At 37.4% G+C, this 22,323-nt stretch overlaps 2 protein-coding genes across 4 annotated transcripts; one reads left to right on the top strand and one right to left on the bottom strand.

Moving 5' to 3' along the window:
- The first annotated feature begins 43 nt into the window (after positions 1-43).
- On the top strand, positions 44-3,637 carry LOC112054865 (uncharacterized). Of its 2 annotated transcripts, none has more exons than XM_052881882.1 (4): positions 44-165; positions 963-1,118; positions 1,593-1,739; positions 2,166-3,637. In XM_052881882.1, exons 1-4 carry the CDS (start codon positions 163-165, stop codon positions 2,325-2,327), a joined length of 468 nt encoding a protein of 155 aa, XP_052737842.1. In that variant the 5' UTR covers positions 44-162; the 3' UTR covers positions 2,328-3,637. The 2 variants fall into 2 exon arrangements, with proteins under 2 accessions (XP_052737842.1, XP_023950558.2); XM_024094790.2 differs by having other exon boundaries at positions 105-770.
- On the bottom strand, positions 2,787-20,373 carry LOC112054869 (sugar transporter SWEET1). 2 transcript variants are annotated; one of them, XM_024094793.2, is made up of 5 exons: positions 20,189-20,373; positions 15,248-15,424; positions 11,051-11,330; positions 7,786-7,905; positions 2,787-6,025 (listed from the first exon to the last, which is right to left on the bottom strand). In XM_024094793.2, exons 2-5 carry the CDS (start codon positions 15,415-15,417, stop codon positions 5,909-5,911), a joined length of 687 nt encoding a protein of 228 aa, XP_023950561.1. In that variant the 5' UTR covers positions 15,418-15,424; positions 20,189-20,373; the 3' UTR covers positions 2,787-5,908. The 2 variants fall into 2 exon arrangements, with proteins under 2 accessions (XP_023950561.1, XP_023950563.1); XM_024094795.2 differs by having other exon boundaries at positions 20,254-20,371.
- Positions 20,374-22,323: the final 1,950 nt, after the last annotated feature.

The following is a 22,323-nucleotide window of genomic DNA, read 5'->3' as shown; positions in this document are numbered from 1 at the left end:
TTACTGTGATAGTAGTTCTCATTCATTAGTTTAAAGATGGGTTCTAGCTTTTCTGGTTTCATGAGGGTATCATAAATATTTTAACTCCAATCTGTGCTTTTTTGTAGTTCCAGTTGTTAGCGGGAGATTTGAATTAGATTTTGAAATATTATATCTCACCTGATGGTAAGTGATGATGCAATCTAAGATGGAAGAGGGCTCATTGGTTAGGCGTAGGATGAATAAGGGTTCCGTTTATGTACTACGTACGTTCGGAACCCTAAAAATCACACCCATATCGGTTTCTACAAATCGCTGCTAAATCGCTTAATTCCGTCATTGCCGGTAGGGTGTCAACTAGCCACGGACGAAGCCTCCCACCAGCCAGCCCAGCAATTAAGAAAACCTCTATCGGCTCAGCCGGGGATCGAATCCAGGACCTCCGTCTTGTAAATCCACTGCACATACCACTTGCCACGGAGGCTTGATAATGATGACTAATATCTACCTATCGTTTGGTAGTGTCGTCACCTTTAGTGCCTACAGACATTAAAATCAACAATTCATTAGAATCGCATAATGAACACACATTAAAAATGGATTACGCGTTGGTACAATAACTTAATAGTGATATTAAAATATCATGTAAATTAATGTTTTCAAAAGAGTTACATTATTTTTTTTCTATCAATTCAACCTGGGCCACTGGATGTCATTTAGATAAAAATATGTCGAAATTATTTCGTGGTTTTATCATATATTCTGCTTTTGCAATTTTTGTTACATATTGTGTAAGTAAAAATACCATATAGTTTGTTTAAGTTACATGCTAGTTGAATTCATGATGAGTATAGTTATCGATGAATTATGGTTGACAAAATTAGTCATCTTAGTAGAAAGTCCATTTTTAGGGTTTAGAGAAAAAAATGTAACCCTTGCTCGGTGGGCGATTCCCACACGCATTTATCTGTTTCTTTCAACAGGGAGTGCACTTCATTCCCGAGAGAGTTAAAGTCGTCTACATAAATGACAAATATTACCACAACTACACGTATTCTGTTAAAAGATACGGTCGGAACAGTAGCTACTACATCAATATGGAGGCTACGCTAAAGGAAGAATGGAATAACAACGTTACCGTTTGTATTTCGCACCAACTTTGTGCTTTAGCTTTTGTTTTAAACACAAAACAACATAGAACAAAAATGAGACAAAAGTCACGATACATGGTAGATATATATTAAACTATATATATTTTTGGTAGATATATAATTTTTTTTTGAGATCAAGTTAGCGATTCACTGCAACATAGTCAACCCACCATCTATCGTGAGTTTTGTCTCAATTTTGTTATATGTAAACTAGGAACCTACTCATGTAACCAGTAGGTATTCATCGATAACTTAAGTAATAACCCACAGTGATCCCACTTCTGAGTACAGGATTTAGAGCTTAGACTAAGCAGCAAGATGATTAGAATCTAACCAAACCTTTTGGGTGCCTTATTAACTTACAAGTTTGATTAATTCACAGCTTTATGAGGCTTTAAAACTGAGTATAGCCTAATATTGGGTATACATGTTCTTTTCCTAAATAACTTACCTAATTTTCAGGTAAACTTAATATTCAACGAGTTTCTGCACAATACGTACAGGCGTTCGTTCATAGAGCTCCATCACAAGTTTTGCGATTTGCTGAAGGACGAAAAGTTTTACGCGCCGACGATCTTGGAATATGGAATAAAGTGTCCTCTGGTACCCGTAAGTGAAAGTCAAACTGAAGTTCGTAATACTTAAGTACCTACTTCATCATCATCATCATCATAATCAACCCATATTCAGAGATCTTAGGGCAGCCCTTCTGTCACCAGTTGAGGCGAAATAATTCCGACACCATAGTCCAAGGGTTTCCACGGCAAAACGAACTCAGAAAGGCTTACTGGTAGGTACTGTTTGTGCCATAGTATGTTTTGGGGAACTACTCTAGTCAGTCAGTCAGTGTCAGTGCTACGAGATTACCTGAAGGTAAGTAAGTACTCTGCGTGTGCGAAGTCTTCCAATCCGCATTGGGCCAGCGTGGTGGACTATTGGCGTAACCCCTCTCGTTCTGAGAGGAGACTGGAGCTCAGCAGTGAGCTGAATATGGGTTGTAATGATGATTTTTGAAAACTCATTTTGGTGTTTTAGGGCACGTATCGTCTAATGAATCTAACGATACCGCTGGCCGAGTTTCCGAGCGTGTTCCCATTCGAGCGCGCGCGCGTCGACATCGAGTCCACAGTGAGCGACACCGGCGAGCTCATGTCCAAGGTGTACCTCTACTGCTCCTTCAAAAACATCAGGGCTTAGTGGATTTCAGATAGCATGGTGCGCGTGACAGTTAGTTTCGCATTAAAAGTTGGCATTGTGGACGTCATAGCAACTGACACCGTACCCATGCTATCTGAAAAACACTTTAATAGCGGAGTGCAATTAAGTTTATAACTCAGAACCCAGTAACTAAAACCTATTAAAATTTCCCGCAAATTTTCGTTTTGATTTCTCAGAATTCACTAGTGCGAATCGGTAAAAATGTTTTATGAAATCTACTGTTAAATGCTGCCATTTCATTCAAATCGGCTAAGCCGTCCCAATGTTATAGAGGGTTACATTTACACACATGTTTTAAGTATACAAATGAATTAAAAAGGAATCATTACAATCCATTTATTATATGGGTTCTGTTATTTTTCATGTATAGTTTCAAATTGCACTTGACTAAATCACATACATTATGATAAGACTCGAAATAAAAAAAAAAAAACAAAATGAATCAAAATATAAGTTTATTCAATACAAACTGCTCACAATTCACTCTGTCATAAATGGTACAAAATATCACAAATCCATCGGTAACCTTAAACTGGAAGCTATAGTATAACTATTCACAATTATTCATAAAGGCCCATTCACACTACGATATCACAGCGCAAATGACGATCCGGCGCGTGCGTTTGCGTTGTCGGGTCGTAATTGTATTTCATAATGAACACATTGTATAGCTGAGCGAAACGGTATCACAAAAAAGACGTTATTTTAATATTATGGAATCGGAAAGCCTAAAAATACGCATATAATAACCCCAACCAACACATCAAAAAACCCTGTTATAGGTTTTTTAAATAACGTTTTTTAAATAAAGATAGGTGTAGGTATATCTATGCAAAATCCGAGATTCACGAGACATTCAGGGTGAGGCCAAACAAGCGTAATTTCGGTCGCAGAAATTCGCGTGTAAGTCGGAACACAACTCATTTTGCGACGCCCTGGGCCAGGAATTTTGTATGAAACCGAATGCAGCAGAAATTAGGCGACCGAAATTACGCGCCTTACAACTGCACCTCACAAAATTACACTCGTTTCTCTTAATGAGAGAAAGATCAACGCGCCCGCTTGCACTCGGGAGATATTAAAACGCCGCCGTTTCTGTAATATACAATACCACAGAACGCTTAAGAGTGTAAGTGTAAAAAATTAACGAACGCAAACAGCTATGTTTTCTTCACATAAATCAGGTTTACGTCCTTATTAATATTAACTGACAGACTTGACTCATCATAACTCAAAAGTAAACTTTTTTAACTTAATTTAGTATGATACGCTGGACGTGCTTCTTTTTTGCGTCTGCGCGGTCATTTTGCGCGTTCGTCGCGTATCTCGTCTGCGTTGCGCAAAAATTCATTTCGAATTACAAATAACGTCTACATTGAAAAAAAACGCAGTGTGAAGGGGTTATAAATGCAACATTTATAACGTTATCATGGAAAATTCTAAATTATATATACTTTTAACAGTCGGAATTCAAATGTGGACCTTGTTGAAGCACGATTGGTTTCATGTTAAAGACACAGTATTTTTTGTATATGTTCACCGATTTCCGTAAATTGTGGACCGATTTGGAAAATACTATTTTAGTTTCTAAGCTATCATTCTCATGATGGTCCCACAATTAGGTATTATTTTATGAAGTCCGTTGAATTTCAAAAGGTATTTTTGATGACAAATGTTTAATAAAACTATGATAGATTTAACTAAAATATAAATGTATACAAAACATAATAGTTACTTAAATTTGCGACATATTTGAGTCAGTTACACACAAAACTAAAGTTTCACCAAAACTGAAAATAACAAAATAATCGTGATCCTTTACAAATTGGATCATACAAGGAATGATTAATGTATAGTGAAGTTAAAAAAAATTCACACAATATTAAAAATTTGTACTTGGTTGTTAAAAAGGAAGAGGAATAACAATACATTTTGTTTATTGTACAAATAAGTATTCTTATAACTCCGTAATATGTTATGTAAAGTGGCACCCACAGAATCACAATTTACAAGTACAGATATAGGTTGGCGTAAGTCAAATAGTTCACAAGATACTGATAAGAGACAACTTATCATTATCAGACCATTTTAATGACCCACTAAATGCCAGGCCCTCTTAAGAAAATAAGTTCAAGATTTCTTAAGAAATTTTGAACCTTGATTTATTGATTCATTGCACAGTCAATTGTTGCTAGCTTCACAAACAAAATATCTCATGGCGGGCACTGTACACCAATTTAAGTCAGTGCAAACTCTTAGACCTTAGACCAAAGTCTATGCAGTGTGAAGCCACCCTTAGGTTCGGATTTTTAACTTTATTATAATTTATAATGATTTGTTATAAGGCGCATTGTTTTATTGAAATGAGGTGTACCTTTATCGCGGTAAATATCAAAATAAATATACTATTCAAAGTACCTACATAGACTTTCGCAAAGTACGAATATCTGTATAAATCAACAACATTGCATATAAAATATCGGAATTAAATTCCACTATACTTATATTTATACTGTACTGTACTATGCTGTATATAATATTAATAAGTTTTATATACGTATTACGTAAAAAAAAATATCTTTGTTACAAATATACTATGTATCTACTATGATACAAATATAATACTCATTTTGCAAGACTACATAAAGCATTATGTAGAAAAAAAAAGTCATATTGATTCTTATTGAACGTCTTGTTGTATTAAATATATATTACATATAATAAATATACTCTGTAAATACTATAAAAGGAACTGTATCATCCAATGGTGTTGTAAGTAAATATTGGAATGCAAATTAAAATTAAACTATTAATTGTAATTCCAATTTAAGTCTGAATTTTTCCTCGAACGCAAAAAAAGGATGTAAATTTACTGTATATATGTATCTAAAATATAGTAAAGAAATGGATCGATTGAGAAGAAGCGGTTGTTTAGAAATTTTAATAATGTTTTTAGCTGTTTAAAATGACATCAGATCAAATAATGACTTTCAAAAGAACAAAATTTTCATTCTAGCCAAATGATTGCAAATCAGGTTTTAACGTTTTTAGGGTTCCGTATTCCACAATGAACCCTTATAGTTTCGCTATGTCTGTCCGTCCGTCCGCGGTATAGCGCAGAGACTATTACTACTAGAAAGCTGTAAACAAATTCGTAAAACAGAATCTTGAAAAATGTTTTTAAGGGTCCACACCTACATGTAAAGTGGGGATGATTTATTTTTTCTCATTTATTTCATAGCGTGGGGTAGCGTTGGATAGGTTTTTGAAAGATACGAGGGGTCGTCTACCAATATTTTTCGATTTAGGGATTCGTTTGTAAAATATTAAGACCTAATTTTTGTTACAATCAAGTGTGTAGTGTACCGGCTAAACGGTATTTTTATGCATTACATAAGGGATTAAAGTGATAACATAATCTACGGAACCCTACACTGCGCGTGAAACGCACTTGACCGGTTTTTCATTTAAAGAGTTTACTTATAACACCATTGGTCTAGAGGCACATATTACATATGCGGTTTTGGTTAGTAATAAAACTAAGTCCTTACAACATATGTCTAGTTGGTTTTCTTTACTTTTATCTTCTCTGTCTTCGGCTCCTTCGGCTTGGAGGGGTATATCACGAACAGGGACAACTGGAACGCGCACAGTAAGAACACCACCGCGTTTTGTAGCTGAAACAATGATATTAAATACTGTTAGATGTGTTTTAACAGACTCAAAGATGATTACGAAAAATAAGAAAACTAATGTCGAACAAAGGTTATGATTCACAACATTTGTCAGGACAACTTAATTAACAAATCAAACTGTAACCAAAATAAGACTCTACAATGTCAGAGAATGACCTTGAGTGAAGTCACGCACTTGTGAACGATGTATGTAGGGTTAAAGGATCCTTTGACTGGAAACAAACAATCCCATTTTCCACTCAAGTAACTCTGCCCGCCTATCCCAAATACCATAAAGAATTACACAACAAGAGATGTGGACGGCTCGAACGCCACGAGCACACTAAAGCCGTTCGTAACGCAAGACGTTGCAACGCGACGTTAACAAGTGTTACTAGCGCATGAAAAATTAGGCGGTTAAAAGAGGAAATTTATAGTCAACTCAAGGTTAGTTGTGGTCAACGATATTTAAATAAAGAAAAAAGAAAGAAAATTATTTTATTATATTTAAACAAATAATACCTATAATCGTCTACAGTCTTTAGTTGTGTGTTCAGGAAGTGTAAAAACTATATATTCTTCAATATATAATGGAATATGTGTGCGTGTGTGCATGCCGGTGAGTCCGTGAGAGTGTGTGTGTGTATGTGTGTTGGGTTAATCTTGTGCTCGTATTATGTAATACGCTTCAGTAGAAATTCAACGTCATTTTATGAGAAGGGTAATCTCTTCTCATTATTCCTTTGAGATCATGTAGGTATGTTTATTTTATTGTATAAGTACATGTATGTATATGTGGTATGGTTTATTTCTATGTCGAGTTAAAACCGAAAGGGATGAAGATTTTCATACTCCTCCTAATAAGTTAGCCCGCTTCGATTAGATTGCATCATCACTTACCATCAGGTTAGATTGTAGTCAAGGGCTAACTTATAAATAATGAACAAAAATCCAATAAAAAACCTTGTTAATGCCTATTTTTTTAATTATGTGCTATAGTCTGTCAAGTCCGTTGATGACACTCCCATGATATGCGGGCGACAGGGGGAAGTGAGGAGCATCAGTCGTGGGTTCATTCATCGCTACACGCCCCCCGGCCCGCGCGGACCATCGGGAGTGTTACGAACGAAGTTACCAAGCTATAGTATGCGCGGCAAAAGGTTAAAACTTATCAATATAAATTATCTCATGCGATATGATGTAGCCTATAATAGTTACGAACAGCAATAGATAAGAACTTGATTATAATATCAACATACTGTATTTGTTGATAAGATTCATATTAGATAACATAATTATGTGCATATCACTGTTTTACAATTTGCATGAAAAAAATAATGGGCTAGTTAAATTAAACTGAGAACGGAAATATTATATATTAAAAATATAAGACGAGAGAAAGGCAAAATAATGTCAACAAATAGCGGCACAATCGAAACTATCGTCCTTTGTTTCGTGTTATCACAAACAGAAGAAAGAGAGAGAGGGCGACATTTTCAATTGCCGGTATTGGTCGACATTTGGTTTTTATTCGTCTCGAGATATTATATCGGGATGACGCCGCGCGGTTACACCTGCGTGTTCCCGTTCCCGTAGGAATACGGGGATAATATATAGCCTAATAGCCTTCGTCGATAAATGCATCTAACACTGAAAGAATTTGTCAAATCGGACCAGTAGTTCCTGAGATTAGCGCGTTCAAACAAACAAACTCTTCAGCTTTATAATATAGACCTACAGACGTAATCTCTAAGGGTACTCACCAGTAGGAATTTGTTCTTAAGTATGATCCCGTAGAGGAACCACATGAAGGTGACCACCGTACCCGAGAGGATGATGGGGAAAGGCATGCCTTCTGTGCTCTTGTTCTTGATGATGTCGCCCTGGAAGTGCGATAGAATGACTCACAGTGGAATTCATAGACGTTGTAGGGGCACTGCCAGGGGATCATTCTCCCGCTGGGTGTCAAATTCTCAAACAAATAGAGGTTAATTCGACACTCAGCGGCTGAATGATCCCCTGTCTTTAGTGGCAATGTTTAAGAAAGGCAACTTAATTCTCATTCTTAAGAAAGCAACTAAAGAGCTGGTTATCTCCTCTCCTATATTGTACCTAAGTTAGTCCGGCTAAATCAACTCCTATATCGCCAAAATGAGAGATATAAAGTATGACTTATCACGACTGCTCCCCAGAATGTATTGGGTAGTAAATGAGAGATCAGGACAAGTTTCTCATCATTATCAACTCGGCTCACTATTGAGCACGAGTCGAGGCCTTAGTCCACCATGCTCGCCAAATGCTGATTGGCAGACATCACGATGTTTTTCCTTCACCGATTGATACTGATTGATTGAGACACGTGATATTTAATTTCTTAAAATGCACACAACTGAAAAGTTGGAGGTGCATGCCTCGGACCGGATTCGAACCTACGCCCTTCAAATCGAAGGCAGAGGTCATATCCATTAAGCTATCATGTCTCATACAATTTCTCAGCTTGCCTCAAATACCTACCCAAAAATGTCGTCGCCATTTTTTGGATGTAATGTTGTTTTTTTCGGATAACTTGTTTTTCAATGATACCCAAAAATATAAAAACCTGTTCCATATTTTCAAATTAGGACCCAAGTATGTCTGCTTTTATAATAGCATAGCGATAAGCAGACATACTTGGGTTGGATATTAGCATGACTTCTCAAACTTTGTTTAGATATGTGAATTTGATTGCAGATAATGGAAATTTATTCGTGATTCAAGACAAAATTTTAAAAGTAGAATCATGGTGGTGTGGTTTCTTCCTTTCAAGCGATTGCAAAGTCAAGAATTGTAAGTAGGTTTGTGATAAAAAAATCATGAGTCATTCATAGCCATTTGAATTTATCACATTTTATGAATTGTCATGAATTTATACAATAACACTGATTTTTATTTTAATAGAATGTTTTATTTTATAGAGTATGCATTTTGTAATGAATATCAAATACACAAAGTTTGAGAATTACTAACTCTGGCTTCTGAGGAAGTATTAAATCCATATTTAATGTTTTAGGTTTTATCATATTTAATATTAATAGCACATGACGTGGAGGACGTGATAGCCGAGTGGATATGACCTTCGGAGATTGTAGGTTCGAGTCCGGACCGGGGAATGCACCTCCAACTTTTCAGTTGGAGGTGCATTCCCCGGTGAATGTGAATTTAAGAAATTAAATATCATATGTTTCTAACGGTGAAGGAAAACATCGTGAGGAAACCTGCATGAATAATGAACCTGCATACCAGGGAATTTTCTTAATTCTCTGCGTGTGTGAAATCTGCTAATCCGCATTGGGCCAGCTTTTATTAGATTTGTAATTAAAGGACTGACATATATCTATCTATACTAATATTATAAAGAGGTAAAGTTTGTAAGTTTGTAAGTTTGTAAGTTTGTAAGTTTGTAACAATTTTTTGAAATGGGGTAATCTTCGGAACTACTGGACCGATTTTAAAAATTCTTTCACCAGTAGAATGCTACGTTATCGGGGAGTGCTATAGGCTACTTTTTATATTTCTATCATATATAACTACTGAGATATCGCGGGTTTTCTCTTACGGGTCAGACCGAAAAACTTACTTATTCGCATGCGCTGCCTCAACCATTGCGTATAACTGAAATAAATGTATGGAGGCTTTTTGAACCTTTAAAAGTTCTACAAAAAAGTCCGCGACACCATATATCTATCTTTTATATTTTAGCAGATATAGTACCTTTAGTACTTTAATAAATTATTTAAATTTTAAACTAAGGTTTACGTCATTATTTACACAATGAAACTTAAATCCTTATCAAAATAAATTATTTAATAATCACAAGGATATTATAGAGATAAGATTTGCCCTTTACAGTATGTTAATTAGTTATATAGTTTCGGAGATAATACAAAATTTCTGAAAGTCGCAGAAATGCCGCTATATGACGCCCCGCGGTTTCAATTACGTGGTTCCCGTTCCCGTATGAATATGAGGACCAAACATAGCCTATGACACTCGCAAATAATGTAGCTTTCTATTGGTAAAAGAATTTTCCAAATCGGTCCAGTAGATCCAGAGATTACCCCCGACAACCACACAAACTTTACCTCTTTATAGCATTAGCATAGAAGTCGCTTGGGAAATTATAGTCTTTTGGTCATTGCACCACGCACAAAAGGCTGGACCAATTTTGCTGAGGGTAGGGATAGGATAGAGGTAGGGAAGGGGTAGGATAGAGGTAGGGTAGGGGTAATTTAGGGAAAGTGTAGGGTAGGGTAGGGTAGGGTACGTATAAGGTAGGGGTAGTGTAGGGTAGGGGCAAGGTAGAGGTAGGGGAAGGATATGGAACGTATAGGGTAGGAAAGGAGTAGGATAGGGGTAGGGTAGGGTACGGGTAGGGTACGGGTAGGGGAGGAGTAGGATAGGGGTAGGGTAGGGTAGGGGTAGGGTACGGGTAGGGTAGGGTTAGGGTAGGGATAAGGTAGGGGTAGGGAAGAGTTAGGGTTAGCGGTAGGGTAGGAGTAAGGTAGGGGTAGGGTAGGGGTAGATTAGGTGTAGGGTAGGATAGGGTATGGATAGGTTACGGGTAGGGTTAGGGTAGGGTAAGGTGGGGGGAGGGAAGGGTTAGCGTTAGCGGTAGAATAGGAGTAAGGTAGGGGTAGGGTAGGGTAGGGGTAGGGTAGGGTAGGGTTGGGTAGGTTTACGAGCAGGGTAAGGTAGAGGTAGAGAAGTTTACATCAATTTTTACGCGGACGAAGTCGCGGGCGTCCGCTAGTCTTGTATAAAAGTTCATTAAAATAAAGAATTAAAAAATAGCAGTACAGTGCTCGCCACGGATCTTTATGTTTGCAAAGTTAGCTGCGAAATGAGTATACGCATTCGTACAGACGCGAATACTCCCCGCCTGCGCCGTTTGTACCTTTATTGATACATTGCGCAGTCATTAGTTGCTAACTTCACAAACACAAAGATCCGTGGCGAGCACTGCATTAAAAGTAAAACTAGGTAACTCACCAAACTGAATAGAGGCGACGCAATCAAATAAAACATAAACGCAGTAATGATGATGCCGAATCTATTCTCTACGAGTTTCGGGTCTTCCATCTCTGAGTACGCGATGAGAGCGGCCGAGAACGCGCCGCCCAGCCCCATCTGCATCCACACCGTGCCCTTGTTGCCGGCGTACGTGTAGTACACCATGAGGTAGATCAAGTTGAGCGCCAGACCCATGAAGTTGACCTGGATCATGGTGTCGTCGCGGAGGATGAAGCCGAACTTCAAGTTGAGGACGCTCCTGTGAACAACGTCAACCAATTATTACTAAATGTCGCGTCATTCGAAGAACAAAAAGTCACCGACATAGCTCAACGTATCGCGAAGCTGAAGTGACAATGGCCGGAGCACATAGTTCGAAGAGCCGATGGCCGTTGAGGTCCTAAGGTGCTGGAATGACGATCCCGCACCAGAAAGCGCAGTGTTGGTCGACCCCCCACCAGGTCGACTGACAACATCAAGCGAGTCGCAGGTACTCGCAGGAAGTCCCTACAAAAGGCCTATGTCCTGCAGTGAACGTCTATCGGCTAATATGATGATGATGTAGAGTCATTAATCATTAGTCCCAACATACGTAACATATGTGGACTTGTTTTCAACAAATAATGTCGTGGGTCGCATGTTAGGTAAGATTAGACCTTTAGATCTACGAAGCGCATGGGACACAAATCTATACTAATATTATAAAGAGGTAAAGTTTGTAAGTTTGTAAGTTTGTCACATTTTTTAAATGGGGTAATCTTCGGAATTACTGGTCCGATTTTAAAAATTCTTTCACCAGTAGAATGCTACATTATCGGGGAGTGCTATAGGCTATATTTTATATTGGTATCATATATATTAGCCGAGTTATCACAGATTTTGTCATACAGGTCGGACCGAAAATCCTCTTAGGCAGACTTATTCGCATGCGCTGCCTTAACCATTGTGTAAAATTGAAATTAATGTATGGAGGCTTTATGTATCTTTAAAAGTTCTACAAAAAAGTCCGCGACACCATATACCTATCTTCTATACATTAGCAGATATAGTACCTTTTGTGTTTTAAAAATTATTAATTTTATATACTTAGGTTTGCGTCATTATTTATGCTACTTAACTTAAATCCTTATCAAAATAAATTATTTAATAATCACAAGGATGTTATGGAGATAAGATTTGCCCTTTATAGTATGTTAATTAGTTAAATAGTTTCGGAGATAATACAAAATTTCTAAAAGGCGGAATGCCGCTTATGTTTAAGCGCCAACCGCCAAATTAAGTTGAACCTTCCTCTATAGGTTTCTACGTATTTTATTTTATAGGGATCAGCATTTTTGGTTACTAAACTCTATGTACGCGTTTTATCCATTTACCAATAGATGGCGTTGAGCAAAAACACCATATTTTTGTACGGCGCTAGGGAGATTTATGCCGACTACATGATGATCGAAATTGATTGTTCATACATTGGTGTTGGTGGTGAAAAATTTACTAAGATTTTGGCAAGTCGATGTTAAGTGTTAATGATTATGTTTTACTTCTAGGCACGTACACGTACCACGTAGGTACAGGTAGTTAAAGTTAGCTAGGTACTGTTTGTCTGACTCTGTCTATTTACGTATTTGCTTTTTAGATTTAGAAATAGAGATTAGAGACATACTTTAAGTTTTAATTTATAGTTTAGATACGTCGTACTTTCTTTGTTTAGGTTCAGGAATCAGGACCAGGTTCAGGTAATCAGGTTTAAACTTTAAATTCAAATAAATAATTTGTAATTTTATTTTATTCGTTTCGTTTCCTATAGTACCTTTTGTGTTTTAAAAATTATTAATTTTATATACTTAGGTTTGCGTCATTATTTATGCTACTTAACTTAAATCCTTATCAAAATAAATTATTTAATAATCACAAGGATATTATGGAGATAAGATTTGCCCTTTACAGTATGTTAATTACTTAAATAATTTCGGAGATAATACAAAATTTCTAAAAGACGCAGAAATTCCGCTATATGACGCCCGGCGCTTTCATTTACGTGGTTCCCGTTCCCGTGTGAATATGGCGATCAAACATAGCCCATGACACTCGCAAATAACGTAGCTTTCTATTGGTAAAACAATTTTCCAAATCGGTCCAGTAGATCCAGAGATTACCTCCTACAACCACACGAACTTTACCTCTTTATATTATTAGCATAGAAGTCTCTATTTCTCTTGGTCATACCACCACTCTCGAAGGACTGGACCGATTTTGCTAAGGGTAGGAGTAAGATAGAGAAGTTACAGGGTAGGTTAGGGTACGGGTAGGGAAGCGTAGGGGTAGTGTAGGGGTAGGGTAGGTTTAGGGCCGGGTTTAGGGTAGTGGTAGGGTCGGGGTAGAGGTAGGGTAGTGGTAGGGTAGAGGTACGGGTAGGATAGGGAAGTGGCAGGGTAGGGGTAGGATAGGCGTGAGATAGGGGTACGGGTGGGATAGGGGTAGGAAAGGGATAGGGTACGGGGAGGGTACGGGTAGAATTGGGGTAGGGTATAGGTAAGGTAGGGTAGGGGTAGGGTTGCGGCAGTGGTAGGGTTGGGGTAGTGATAGGGTAGGGGTATGGTAGGGGTAGGGTAGGTTAGGTTAGGTTAGGGGGTAGTAGTAAAATTGACATCGAATTTTACGCAGACGAAGTCGCGGGCGTCCGCTAGTGTTGAATAAAGCGGCGGGATCGCAAATCGCTCTCTTTCGTTGCGTTAGGACGAAAAAGACTCAACTCAGCCGTTAAAGGTCGACAATATGTTTTTATCAAGTTGCGTGGGAAGCATGTCCCCTCGCGCCTTTTCCAAACAAGGAGACAAAGTCCCGTGACCCCGTACTCCCACCCAGCTTACTAATATGTCTTTATTAAGTTGCGTGGAAAGCAAGTTCCCTCGATACGCCTTACTAGTTACCACCGAGGTAAAGTTTCCCGGCGCGGAGAGTAGATGACACAACCGTCATCCATAGGTTGCAAAGTTAGTTACTCATGCTGATATGATGTTTTGTGAAGCTACTCGGAGTTACAAATCGATATAAGAATCTACAAACATCATTATCTCTCTCAAATGATGTTTATCTAAACATGAGACGTTATCACACCTAAACATGTAAAAATTGCAACAGTTTTTTTTTGGGTTTTGGTTGCAACAAAATATTATTCTGACTTTAAAATAAAAAGAGTTACATTTAACTACCTTTAAAAAAACGTGAATATTTTATTTCGAAATTATGCATTCGAATTTCTCGTTTTTTCGGTATTTGCAATTGACCGGTTTTAATCATGGCATTGACCTTAACGTAGTTTTCATTTTACATTAGATTATTATTCAGATTTTAGGTAAATCTTTTCTTAACGCCATGCATTATTGTCGAAGAAAAGGCAAACATAATGCACATCTATTCGTAGCAATGCATTTGCCATCAAATAATTGTAGGTAAGTCCATATTGCTAACATAGATATAAAGTCTAAAATAAATGAATAGGTAATCCCCGAGAGGCGACGCGACTGTCAACGAAGTGACTTGTAAGCGAAATAATTACGCAATCACGTCATATTATTCTTACAAAACGTCTTAATAGACATGATTATCTATGGATGTGATGGTAATCATGTATCAATTGATAAATAGATCAGAGTAATAGATAGATCAGTAATCAGTTGATATGACATTGGTATACACGGGATATGAAAACCTACCTAGCAATGTTACTTCTGCACTAACTCCCTTGATAATTTATTTGTATGCATTCTTACAACACCATAATAGATTCATAAATTGTTTAATTCTATTATCATTAAGTTCACGGCACGGCAAGCCAATCACAAAAGTATAATTAACTTCGACAGAGATAACCACAGAATGCCTTGCGTATAATTAATAGTTATAATATAGAAATCGCCATAATTTCTTGTTGGGTTAGATTCTCTGCTCGGGTCAATAGAGAGATCGATTTCTACGCGGCATCGTACCAACTCGAACCGGAATGCTAAATCGCTTGGCGATACGTCTTTGCCGATAGGGTGGTAAACTACTTACTCGTAACCACCGATGCCTACCACCAGACCAGACCCGAGACATTTTAGAAAATATAAAATCCTAAACTGCCCGAGCTAAGAAACGAACTCAAGACCTTTCTGTTGAGTACATGTCACAACTCACATGATGAGACCGCCGACGAAGGGCATGATGCCGACGCCCTTGGTGCTGCCCTGCTTGTAGATGTCGTAGCAGATGAAGGAGCCCGAGAACATCTGCGCGATGGTGACGAAGCGCGTCACCTGCGCCACCGGCTCCTTGTACGGGGTCAGGATCTCGCTTAGTGCGTCCATTGTAAATCTGTAATAATAATAATTAAATAATTAACTGCTTAATTACTGGTCTCATAATTAGCTAGTCTGGCTGCAGATGACGAACAAGAATAAAACAGACAGTCAAAGCTGCTTTTATGATTCGGTACGATTATTATAGTCATACGGGCGAAAAATCAACCCAATAGTACAGTGGCGGGAAGCTGAAGTGGCAATGAGCAGGTCACATAGTTCGAAGAGCTAGATGTTGGGGTTCCAAGGTGCTGGAATGGCGACCCCGCACCGGAAAGCGCAGTGTTGGTCGACCCCCCACTAGGCGGACCGAGGACATCAAGCAGATTGCAGGAAGCCGCTGAATGCTGGCGGCTCGAGACCGTTATGCTTGGACGTCCATGCCAGAGGCCTATGTCCTGCAGTGGAGATCCATCGGCTGATAATGATGATGAAGGTAAGTCCAGTGGCGTCGTGTGCCTTGTATCTAAATTAGTTGGGAGCCTTGAAGGGTAAAAAGGAATTTCTTACAAAAGAAACAAAAATGCTTGCATAAAATAGGTGTTTCCAACTTTTGGGCGCACGCTAACCCGGGAAAAATAGAGATTGTTTTTTGTCATTTGTAAAATGAAACTCTTTATGCAGTTTTTTCTAGGTTTTTTTGGTAAGCACCAGATTAAGTGAGGTTGTGGATTTAATTTTACTAATTTTTACCCCCCACCAGGTGGTCTGACGACATCAAGCGAGTCGCAGCGATTCGCTGGATGCAGGTGGCTCACTATCGTGATGTTTGGAAGTCCCTACAAAAGGCCTTTGTCCTGCAGTGGACGTCCATCGGCTGATATGATGATAATGATGAATTTTGCCTTCACACGCAAGGAGCCCCTGTAATCCGGCTGATACGGCGGTAGCTCACTAGGTACCGAATGAATTTGAATCCGATCCCTATTCCGAATTGACAGACAACAACGAGAATCTTTTGATATATTATTAGCAAACATCTTTAACTGTGCATACGAGTACCTACTGCTTGAATTGTGCTTCAAGGAAAATGAATCAGTGTCAATTTATTTGCGTCGCAATCCGAAGAGTTCATAACAAACCTCTTAAAAATAAATTAGCGTGGGTCATCAACAGGTTACCAACCACATCCTAGCACTCCATTACCATAAATAGGCCTCAATTGACTTGCCTATACCCTATACTCTGTAATATGGGATACGTGTACACGTCAACGCAAAATATACTTTACTCCTATAAATTAAAATTCAAATTTGTTTACACTTATATCTTGCGTTTTAAGAGGAGCGTTTGCGAATCAAAAATCAGTAGTAATGGAATACAGACTTTGTAATTAGAGCCATAAGGTGTATTTTGCTACATTTACTCCGATACACGCAAATCTCGTACTAGGGATACGAGTGCGTCAGGAGTCATGACACACCCACTATGTGACGTCACGTTTTTGATTTGATAGCGAGGCTACGTGACTCGTCTCGCCTTGATCGATGATGATAAATGATTTTTAAAATAGCTGTCTTTCTGTTGGTCATTTTGAATTGGTTCATAGGTACTTTGAAAAATAGCTTTTCTCTTACTGGCACTGGCTTATTCGGAGTTCATTAGTTTTTTCTATTTTTATGATAGACGTGAATTTCAGTTTTTCACAAATCCTGCGGGAACCATTAATTTTTTGGAATGTAAAGTATCGTCGTTCAGCCGTCCCGAAGATTAGCCCGAAGAAACAGATTTCGTCTATCTGTTTCTTCGGGCTAATTTTATTTTTTATTTTTGAAAAAAAAAACTACATATTTCAAAAATTTCATCTCTGTTTCACAATCTGTTTCGTCTATCTGTTGCAACACTTTTTATAGAAAATGATGTGATCTGCAAAACAGTAGAACATTATTTTATTCTAATATCAATAGTTTTTGCAGCGCACGCGATTTATACCATATTTTAGGTAACATTTTTACACCTTGGTTTACATTGTTGGAGATTCAGGAAGGATCGCTAATTTAATATAGCCTACCTCGATAAATGGGCTATCTAACACTAAAAGAGTTTTTCAAATCGGTCCAGCCGGGCTAGCATGGGCAAGGGATAAAATTGGGGTAGGGGTGGGGTAGGGGTGGGATAGGGGTGGGGTAGGGGTGGGGTAGGGTAGGGGTAGGGTAGGGTGAGGTAGGGGTGGGGTAGGGGTGGGGTAGGGTAGGGGTAGGGTAGAGGTAGGGTAGGGGTGGGGTAGGGTAGGGGTAGGGTAGGGCAGGGGTAGGGCAGGGGTAGGGCAGAGGTAGGGTAGGGGTAGGGTAGGGGTAGGGCAGGGGTAGGGTAGGGGTAGGGCAGGGGTAGGGTAGGGGTAGAGGTAAAGAAGGGTAGAGTAGGGATAGAGAATAAGTGCACTTATGTCACAACGAAGCTTGACCGGGTCCGCTAGTATGATAGATACTATAGATACCTACTACAAACCACCGCAAAAAACAATCACCAAACAAAACAATGCCAACAGAAAACAGATAAATAATATGCACAAAATAACCAAATATTATCAAATTTACGTTTATTTCGGACTATTAATATACCTAATGCCAATTTATAAGATATATACAAATGGGTTGACAAGTCTTTCCCTCCGTTTATCCACCGGGGATATTATATCCACCGGCGTGCCCATGCGCGGTGAGTGGATAAAACGAGTGTGGGGGATAAACTTTTTATCCTCTCCCCGTGGATAAATTTTTCCCTTGCCCGTGCTAGCCCTGCTTTAGTTCCTGAGATTCGCTCGTTCAAACAAACAAACAAAGAGTTTGTTTGTTTGCTCTATAATATAAGTATAGATATCAATGACTTATATGTAAGAGTACCTACATAACATTAGGACCGTATGAATTGCTAAATTACAACACAAACAAAATAAAGAATAATATAATAGTGGATATTATTCATATTATTACTTACTTATAGTTCTTATCACCTTAATTAAATTGAAGTTGCTTGAGCACGCAACCATTCTTTTTCTTTTTTGCTAAAAAACCACATTGTACTTAAATTAACATACCTACTCAAATGACTGGTTTTTGATATTACGAGTACTAAATTTATTTGAATTATTTTTTATTAAAAAAACTTTACATTTACTTAATATTCAGAGTATAGATAAACAGAACAAAATTATAGCATGGTGTACGATAATAGTACCTACATAATAAGAACGTCATAAGGCAACTGTCACCCACACCATGCTACAGAGCACATAGTATAGTTACATGATTGCACAAAACGAAAAAATCACTGCAACTTGATGAAGTGGATCACATTTTTAATCGACTCCCCGCGTAGTTTCCGTCCTATTGAGAATTCGGGGATATAATATAGCCTATGATACTCACATATAACGTGGCTTTCTAGTGGTAAAAATTTTTTCAATATCGGTTTTGTAGATCCAAAGAATACCCCCTACAATACCACAAACTTTACCTCTTTATAATATTAGTATAGAAGTATAGATTTTCACTGTAGTATATTAGATTAGGTGGATGTTCATCAGTAAATTATATATCCAATTAATAATGTACCTACCTAACATAAATGAGTGTTAATTTTAATTACATTCAAATTTCTCTTTTACTCAATTAACCATAGTTATAGGCATAGATAGACAGTGCATTTTTGCATGTATGAAGTGCAAGCCACTGGTTTTGTGTAAAGGTCATACAACAATCACTTGTTATATAACTGTAAGTATGTGCAACTTTATCAAAAATGTTTGCTGGGCATTTTGAAACTACATCAGTGTACAAAAATTGTTTCTTTTTGCAACTTGTTCCAATTTACGAGTACAATAAACATTAAAAACAGTGCCCCATATTTTTTGCAATGCAATGCGATAAAAGAAATATAATAAGAAATTAACATTTTTTCTTAATGAACATTGTACTTTGTAGAAGAGAACTAAACTGAACTTGTGGGATCATTTTGATGTCTGTCTGCCGGATGTCCAGCTACTTATTAGCCTGAAGATATTGACTTGAAATCAATATACCAGTGATAGCCCAGTGTATATGACCTCTATGATAGGGTACGGATATAAAGTTTGATTCTGTAGGGTGTGGGTTTGAATCTGGTCAGGGCATGTACTTTTCAGTTGTGTGCATTTTAAGAAATTAAATATCTTGTGTCTCAAACGGTGAAGGAAAACATCACAGGGAAACCTGCATACCTGAGAATTTTCTTAATTCTCTATGTATGTGAAGTATATGAGACAGACTATATGAGAAACCTGTGCTGCTCATGTCAAATGCTTGGAGAGTTAAATAGGTTCTGAGGATGCAACTGTATCATTGTGCATCTTGCAATAACAGTGATAGTTTCATAATGCAATGGGACTGAGAGTGTAGATAGGAAGAAGTCCGAACAAATTTATTTTCTGGCACACGTCTATCTGGGTTGTCGTTTTTCGGCTCACTTATGAGCTTGAGTCTTCTCTCAGAATGAGAGGGGATAGGCCAATAGTCCACCACGCTGGCCCAATGCAGATTGGCAGACTTTATCACACACCTAGATAATCAAGAAAATTCTCAGGTATGCAGGTTTCCTCATGATGTTTTTCCTTCACCGTTTGAGACATGTGATATTTAATTTCATTTAATACATGTTACTGTTGTTTCAACAAAAGTTGAAGTGCAGGTACATGACCCGTACCGGATTCGAACCTACGCCCTCGGAATCGAAGGCAGAGGTCATATCCACTGGGCTATCACAACTCATGCGTATATAAATAAAGTTATTAAAATACACTTACGCAATATTAATTATTAATTGTATATTATTTTCTTTTAAAGTTTAGGATTTTTTTTCTAAACCAACCAAGTTACACCAACACCACACAACACAACACGATCACCATTCACAATCACAAATCTGAAATCTGTCTGAAACAATCTGAAGAAATCACAACAGTAAGGCAGAGCAAGGAACATAAGCATAGAGTACATTGAATATAGGGTATAGAGTCTTCAGATGCCATCTCCGCTTAGCGCCATCATGTGAGCAGATAGATAACTACACCAATTATAATATATACCCATAAGTATAAAATGAGCGTCGAATTACGTATATATACAGGGTGATTCGGTCTTTAGTGCGGATATTTTTTTTCGTGGTTCTGTATCATTAATAGAATATAAATCTACAAACAGTTCGATACATTTTATGTAATTTTTTTTTTAATTTATGTCTCTAAATTAACAAAATAATGTACATATTATTACTAAACAAGATATATTCAGCTTAAAAGTGATCTGGTGACGTCCTTTAGGTATCAAACGAAAATAAAATAAACGCACAATAGGGTGACCCTAAAATTCTGTTCAAAAGTAAATAACTTTAGCTAACGATAATTTTGTTATTTTTGAGTTAAAAAAAAAAAGAAATAATACGTGATCATTAAATTTTGTTTATGTACAAAATATAAAAATATCCGCACTAAAAAAATTTTCTTCCTGTACCTATATCCATAGAGACATAAACATAATGTTTACCTACTAGTGTTAACTGTTCTTTAATTCTATTATTTTATTTAAGGAATTCGGATACAAATAATAAAAACACAAATGGGATACATATAATTATTTATTGTTTCTCCTTTTGTGAACATAAACAACTCCGTCTCTTTGAATAGAGTCATCTACGTCAAAACCTCTAGTAGTACCGCTTAACAATATATTTGTTGACTTACACCAATTAAATGTAAAAAATCTGCACGAAAAAATAAAAAAAGAACTCTACTAAATCTCAAGACAAGACATATATAACAGAGTTCTCGGAATCCAAAGTAAAGCACAGGTCAAAATGATTTATAACAGTCACCAATATCCATAAAAAAAGCCAGGTCGTCGGGAAAGATCAACGCAAAAAAACACCATGAAGAAAGCAGAAGAAATAAAACCGTTTCGTCTACAAAATTAAACAAAATGTCACAAGCCGCACAAGGTTATATTTTTTTTTTTAATACCTGGCTTAAGATTACCTCAGAATCCTGCTGGTCAAAGTGCCTTAAAGCGCCATCTATTGAGCAAATAGGGAATTAAGGAGGCATATGCAATTTGTACTGAGGTCGTAATGTGCAGACTGATTACACCCTGAACATAAGGCAGAGTACTGACCACAGATCACTAAGTATAAGTATAAATTATTTTGTGTGCTGACAGTGACACGTCCTAATATTTTGGCTACTATGAAAACACTTTGAAAGTTTTAGTTAGTGCACTTTGAAACAGATGGCGCTATTTAAGTCTGGTATCACTATAAGTTTTTAGGGTTTCGAACGTACGTAGTACTTAGACCATTAATAACTGGACGTGGTTCGCTAACCGTTACCCCTCTGGCAAAGATCAAAAATCTATGATCGAATGCGTTTATAAAAACTGTTGCTACAGAATCGATGTTTCATTGTTGTAATCGTTTTCGTCGTGTAAGGAGCTCCCTAAAAATGCCAGTTTGTGTAGTTAAATGGCATAAAAAACGGTCAAAAACTTGTAGTTTAGTAAAAGATGGAGTAACGTTTCATTTGAAAGTATTTAAACCTTAATTTTATCAAATTTATAATAAAAACAATTTATAAAAATAATCGATTCTTTTGACGAAACAGCCAAACATCGATCAGTAATCGAATATTCTATGTATTTAATCTGGATAGTCTAAGCAATGTCACAGTAAATATGCAAGCAGTAGTTTGACTTCATACTAGAGGTCGAAACGCGAGCTAAACCTCAATTTCAATTTCAACTTACTAGTTAAATAGATGTTATTAAATAGAAATAAGACTAACTCAGTAACATATTAAACTTAAAACAGATACACTAACAATATACTAAACCGAGGGTTTTGTCTGTGCAATTATGGACGAAGTTATAAAGACGAGAAACTACCGGAAAC

Source organism: Bicyclus anynana, chromosome 5, assembly GCF_947172395.1.
Source record: "Bicyclus anynana chromosome 5, ilBicAnyn1.1, whole genome shotgun sequence".
In the NCBI taxonomy this organism is placed as follows: Eukaryota; Metazoa; Arthropoda; class Insecta; order Lepidoptera; family Nymphalidae; genus Bicyclus; species Bicyclus anynana.
Note: the sequence above shows the minus strand (reverse complement) of the source record. Positions and strands in the feature narration are given on the sequence as shown.

Excerpts from the sequence above, each read along its gene's own strand:
- LOC112054865 (XM_024094790.2), top strand. The coding sequence starts at position 633 with ATGTTTTCAAAAGAGTTACATTATTTTTTTTCTATCAATTCAACCTGG. Across the intron at positions 771-962 it reads CAATTTTTGTTACATATTGT|GGAGTGCACTTCATTCCCGA; the intron begins GTAAGTAAAAAT and ends TTCTTTCAACAG. Across the intron at positions 1,119-1,592 it reads AATGGAATAACAACGTTACC|GTAAACTTAATATTCAACGA; the intron begins GTTTGTATTTCG and ends CCTAATTTTCAG.
- LOC112054869 (XM_024094793.2), bottom strand. The coding sequence starts at position 15,417 with ATGGACGCACTAAGCGAGATCCTGACCCCGTACAAGGAGCCGGTGGCG. Across the intron at positions 11,331-15,247 it reads TTCGTCGGCGGTCTCATCAT|GAGCGTCCTCAACTTGAAGT; the intron begins GTGAGTTGTGAC and ends CGTTGTTCACAG. Across the intron at positions 6,026-7,785 it reads TTAAGAACAAATTCCTACTG|CTACAAAACGCGGTGGTGTT; the intron begins GTGAGTACCCTT and ends TCATTGTTTCAG.